The sequence below is a fragment of the Terrapene carolina genome, unplaced genomic scaffold (assembly GCF_002925995.2).
Source record: "Terrapene carolina triunguis isolate 2854851 unplaced genomic scaffold, T_m_triunguis-2.0 Scaffold102, whole genome shotgun sequence".
In the NCBI taxonomy this organism is placed as follows: domain Eukaryota; kingdom Metazoa; phylum Chordata; order Testudines; family Emydidae; genus Terrapene; species Terrapene triunguis.
The window spans coordinates 197790-204189 of NW_020664453.1; the positions used below are offsets into that span (position 1 = coordinate 197790).

General features: G+C 42.1%; 1 protein-coding gene across 1 annotated transcript; it reads left to right on the forward strand.

Annotated features, from left to right (window-relative positions):
* Positions 1-800: 800 nt before the first annotated feature.
* On the forward strand, positions 801-2311 carry LOC113406521 (transcription factor AP-1). Its single transcript, XM_026651782.2, has one exon. It carries the CDS (start codon positions 878-880, stop codon positions 1820-1822), a length of 945 nt encoding a protein of 314 aa, XP_026507567.1. The 5' UTR covers positions 801-877; the 3' UTR covers positions 1823-2311.
* Positions 2312-6400: the final 4089 nt, after the last annotated feature.

Consider the following 6400-nt stretch of genomic DNA (forward strand, 5'->3'; position numbering starts at 1 on the left):
ATGGGCTATTTTTGGTGGGTTACTGCTCGCTGATAAGTGTTGGGCTGCACGCCGGGAAAGGGCTCAGAGTGTGCGGCAGGCTCCAGGCAGCAGCGGCGGCGGGCCCGCTCCGGCAGCGCAGAGAGCAGCTCCCGAGAGGCGGGCAAGGCACAGACAGCGGCCAGGCGTCTCGCGTTGCTGCGGCTCCCGGCAGCGACCAGGCCAGCTCGGACCCCGGAACTTCTCCGCACCCGGGAGCCCAGACGGCGCCTGCCGCGGGCAGCGAGCGGAGGGGAAAGGACTTGGGACAACTTCTGCGCCGCGGGGTCCGGCGCTGCGAGCCCCGGGACTGCCCGCCGGAGAGGGAGGCGGCGGGGAAGCGCTCAGACAAGTGGCCGGGCGCTGCAGCGCGCTCCCCAGCTAGCCCCGCAGCAGGAGAAGGGGACAGAAAAGTGACCGGATTTCTGACCCTCCCAGCGAGCGAGAAGGAGGCGAACCTGCCCCTCGGACACTTACTCCGGAGTGAAACTGTAAAGCAAGAGACTGGATTTCTCCTCCGTGCCCGAGTCTCAGCCGAGAGCGAGATCCCAGAACCCGACCCCAGGACTTCAGCGACCCAATTCTCAGACGGACTCTTCTGGTGGTTTGAAAAAGTTCAGCCCTGATGCGCTGAAGAAACAGGGGAAAGACACTCAAGCCACTTGTACGGTGGCCACAAAAGTAAGACTTTAGTTCATCCTTACTGATTGTTTTAAAAGGCTTTTTCATTGTTGAAAGAGTTACACTAGCAGTAGTTTAAAGTGAAGGTGAACTTTCTTTGAACGGGACTTAAAAAACAAACGCGTTGGGCGCTGCTTAATTGTTATTGCTTTAAAGCCAGTTTTGTGGACTGTGTTCTATGACTGCAAAGATGGAACCTACATTCTATGATGATGCCCTAAATGCTACCTTTGTACAGCCAGAAAGTGGTGGTTATGGATATAATAATCCTAAAGTCCTGAAGCAGAATATGACTCTAAATCTGGCTGATCCTTCAAGCAACCTCAAGCCCCACCTGAGGAACAAGAATGCTGATATTCTTACCTCCCCAGATGTTGGTCTCCTCAAGCTGGCATCTCCTGAACTGGAAAGGCTCATCATCCAGTCCAGCAATGGCTTGATCACCACCACTCCCACCCCAACACAGTTTCTCTGTCCCAAAAATGTTACTGATGAGCAAGAAGGGTTTGCTGAAGGCTTTGTGAGGGCACTGGCAGAGCTACACAACCAGAATACGATGCCCAGTGTTACATCTGCTGCCCAGCCCGTTAACAGTGGTATGACACCTGTTTCTTCTATGGCTGGCAACAATGGTTTCAACACCACTTTGCACAGCGAGCCTCCAGTGTATGCCAATCTCAGCAACTTTAACCCAAGTGCACTCAGCACAGCACCTAACTACAATGCAAATAACATGGGCTATCCACCTCAGCATCATATTAATCCTCCGATGCCAGTGCAGCATCCCAGGCTGCAAGCTTTGAAAGAGGAGCCCCAGACTGTACCTGAAATGCCAGGGGAGACTCCTCCACTGTCCCCCATTGATATGGAGTCACAGGAGAGGATCAAGGCTGAGAGGAAGCGCATGAGAAACAGAATTGCAGCCTCCAAATGCCGGAAAAGGAAGTTGGAAAGGATTGCCAGATTGGAAGAAAAAGTGAAAACTTTGAAAGCCCAGAACTCAGAACTGGCATCCACTGCCAACATGCTCAGAGAACAGGTTGCACAGCTTAAGCAGAAGGTCATGAACCATGTCAACAGTGGATGCCAGCTAATGCTAACACAACAGTTGCAAACATTTTGAAGAGACTGACTTGGGAAAAAAAGAACTATGATGTTGCGGTAGAGCAACAGAAAAAACAAACCCATAACAAGTGGCAGATACATAAAGCTAATGGTTAAGGCTGAGAGGCATTGAGTCCTGCTTGCACCCCACAAAGCACATGTGTGGAAAGACTGGCGAGCATTCAATTGAGCTATTGGCAAAGCAGCACCACTCTGAGAAGTGCTGTTCCTGCTCAGATGATACATCAGATCTTTGTTTAATATTGACCAAGACCTGCATGGACCTAACATTCGATGATCATTCAGTATTAAAGGTTAAACTGCAATAGAGACTGTAGGTTGCTTTCTGTAATACTCTTAAAGAAAACACAACTGGGAGGGAGGTTTGTGGGAGGCTGATAAACTGAACTATACTGCCTGCCTTCAAGTAAATTGTGTATGTACATTTTTTTTTTATTTTATGAAAGCTGATTAATGTCAATAAACTACTTCATGACTTTGTAAATTATTTTTATGTTTGTGTTCTGTCCAGTAATGTTTGTAAATGAGGGTTTTTTGAGCACTCTGAATTTACCATTTGTAATAAAGTATATAATTTTTTTATGTTTTTGAAAAAAGTCCAGAAAGCTTCTATTATATATAAAAGTATTTAAAAATGCATTTCCTCCCCCACTTTTGCCAGTACCTAAATCAGGACTCTATCACATACACTGAACTTTAAATGGTAGAGAGTGTTAAACTTACACTGTAACAAGAAGATGTCCTGGAGAATGTGTCAGAAGTGGAAAGATAAAACCACACCCTGTAACATAAACAGAAGTAGTTTATGCATTTTAAGTGTTATGGATTTAATTTGGATTGGATTGCCTACCATAACCCAAAAGCACAATGTAGACAATAACTTTTAAAAATTAAGCAGTTTGGAGGAGTTTGCCATTGTATCAAATTGCCCTGTGCTAGAATAGTTTGAACTGTAACTGTCTATTTAATATTAAATAAATACTTATTAAAATAATATCCCCAACAATATCTTTAAGGTAGGTGACTTCACAAAAAATGTATCCTTCATATGGGTGCCTTCATTACTGTCTAATTATTCCTAGATAAGAGGTGGTCTTTGTTCGTTAATATTTATGTTGTCACAATAAAATCATTCTATAACCCCTTTTCATATCTTGAATTCCTTTCCCTTTTAGACACTTTTGCTGACTAAAATGTATTGACCAATATGAAAGTTAGGGAAATTTAACATAATGGGGGAACAGAGGTAGCTATAAATTGAAAATTAGGATGTAAATGAAAAGCAAAACATTCGGAAAGGACAAAAAAAGAAATTGACAATTTACCTGTCATTTTCAATTTACATTTAAAAAATGAAAGTATGAGAATACTTTTGATAATAGAATGAGAACATAAGCAGTAGCTGAGAAGTCACTTAACTCATCTCCTGAAATAAACCCAGTTTTGTGGTAAATAATATAATTTATGATTTCAGGATTTTCAGCTTACTGGCTCTGTATCCAATTAAATGCTCTGGTTTATATAAATGTATTTAGAGTGATTTTAAAACCGTATATCTAAGAGATAACAGATGCTATGAAAAGATAGGCAGAAAGTTTAATTCACTAATTATAGACATTATAGTTCTGATAAATGATTAATATTTTTATAGTAGTCTGCCTGAAAGTTTTGTCTAATTAGTTAAAATACAAATAAGTGAGTACAACACGAAATAAGGTGACAGTCTTGCTTAACATCATCTCAGAATAAAACTACATAATACATACTGGTATTAAGTGGTAGTGAAACTGACACACACACACAAACTTTTTGCTACTCCTTGAGCTCAAGATATGTTTCCCTGTATAGCATACATATATATTTCCTTTGAAAGGGGATCCTTTGCCCATGTTATAGATCCTTGGGTATCAAATCATATGCATGATGGATTGTTATAAGTTATACGACTATAGTAAATGTTTCCCTCATTATACATGTGTTGGTAGCTGGAGTTATTAGTAGCAAATAGAAACTCAAGCTACCAGAGACATAAAATTGTAACAAACACTTACCAAACAAAGGGTTACTGGGAGGATGCTGTAGTTTGCCAAGAGTACATTTTGCTGATGTCAGCATCCCGGAAGGTAAGTTGATTTTGACCATATGTAGAAATAGAAAGAAGGATAATACACAGCATTGCTGGGTGTGACTTTGCAGGGACTTAACAAGTGCCAACTAGCAAAATAAGCAGGGTAAGAAGATTAATTACCTGCAAAGGTATAGGTTTAACTCTTGACAGTGTTGTGCTATGGAAGAGATCCTACTAACGAGGCTTTTACTTAACCATGTAAGGTTTTTTCCCCCCTGAACAAATATTTCCAAAATTCTATTTTAATTAGACACAGCTGCATGACATACTGCCCCACCCATTCATCATAATACACACACTTAACGTTACAGTTATGGTGTGTTCTATCTCATAAATGACATTTGATAACATAGGAAAAAGCTTGATTAGTAGTAGCAAAACCAGGAATATGTCCAGGGTTGGATAGTTGTTCACTAGCTCCTGTGAAATGAGTTGCTTGTCTCAGTCCAGTTTGCGACACAGAGGTGTGCACATCACAAAATCCATTATCACAAGAGGCCAAGATCCTCAAAGGTATTTAGACTCCTAGTTTCCATTGATTTCCACTGATTTCCACAAATCCTGGGCCTACCTGCCGTCCTAGTAGGCATTCTCACAGGGGACCAAGGGAAGAATAGGGGATGGACAGTATATTAAAGTTTCCCGCTGGTGTCTTGAGGTCAGTTTTGAGACACCAGGCCACTACAGGTAGGACAAGCTTACAGGGTATGCAGAGGGAGTGTCCGTTTTGAGAAGAGTCTCTAATATTGCCAGTCTGTCACTACATTGATTCACTTCTGCTGAATTTTAATCTAATCACGCTTTTTAGGTCTCTCAGTGATCCCTAGGCACAAGTATAAGGGAAGACTTGAAGGAAAAATGCAGCAATTCAATATTTGCTTAAATGTTGAGATTACATATTGTCTAATGCATACTATTTCTTGCTCATATAAGAGATAGTCAGTTCTCTGAGGTTTAGAGAGAAACTTTTTGTTGCCCCAGCTGTACTCGCAAGGGAATATTTTTCAAACAACAGCATTGTGGACATGTATTTTGCTTGGCAGTGAGCGTTGTCAGCAGATTCAGGAAGTGAAGTCAGAAAAAAGGCAGGGTTTCAAAGAGAGCAGGCTACATAGAAGTGCCCAGGCAGTGAGCATTCTAATCAGAACAACGTTTGTGTTTGTGTTACAGAAATATTAGCATTTGAGTCTATAGTTTAACACACACACACCACTATTTCCCATATGGGTAGAAAAAGTGAGCCACAACAGGTCTTTGATCATGATTATTCACTGAATAATTTTCAGCCCAAAGGATAACTGCTTGCCACTATAAAAAGGAAAACCAGTCAATATCTATTTTATTCTGCTTTGTAAAGGAAATTCTGCCTGTCATTTTTATTCTCCGACAGCAGCAATAGTAACTAACAGATTCCTCCATCCTTGAATCTCTGCTCTTTATGTGTGAGTAGGTTTGGAAAATGCTGATCTCAAATCACAGCACCATTAAGTCACCATACCTCAGTAGGTAGCATACACCTACCCACCACTGAGGTACAATGGCCTCAAGTCACCTTCTCCATTTGGTAGGGAAAGCAATCATGAAAATAAAAACAAGCCATCTCCAACTCTGTGATCTATTATGCCCTATGGGCAAGGGTAGGATCTATCCTACCCTGTGGGCAAAGGGGAAGAATCTTTTATAATTACCTTTGAGAAAAACCAATAGGGTTTTCTATGATGCTCATCACTGTAGTATCTGAGCACTTCACATGCATTAATGAATTTATCCTCCCAACAGCTCTGCAAGGTAGGGAATCCTTATTATCTCTCTTACTGCTGGGCAGAGAAGGCACAGAGGGATTAGTGAGCTTGTCCTAGCTTACACAGGAAGTTTGTGGCAAAGCTTGGAGGACAACCCAAATCCGTAAGTTCTAGTTCAGTGCCTCGGCTACAAATTCCCCCCCCCCCCCCAAAAGCTAGATAATATGATAGATTTCCCCACACCTGACAAAACTAGAACAGTTGCAGCAGTGTGTCCAAAGTTGTTAAATCACAAATAAAATGGTTACAAACATAAGGAGTAAACAAAAATCCAGTGTAACAAGGAGATTTTTTTAAACATACACACCAACATATTACAATGTAGAATCTACCTCAAAGTCTATCACAGAAACATTACAGGGAGGGGAGAAGGACACTAATCACCCTGCATAGGAAAAGCCTTTCCAAATTTAGGCAATTGTCTAAGGGACCAGGGCATGGGCAGTCTGGTTTAGCAGTCACAGCTGGGTTGGGGTTCCAAAGTTAAGGACAGCCACAAGGCCATAATCAGCAAGCCGGGATCAGAGCAATCACTAGAGCCAGGATTGATAGGCAAGAGTCAGGTTGGGGTCAGAGACTGGCCATCAGCAGGCAAGGCGAGGCCAATGCTAGAATCACCACAGGACAGATGTCTGTGTGATTGCCC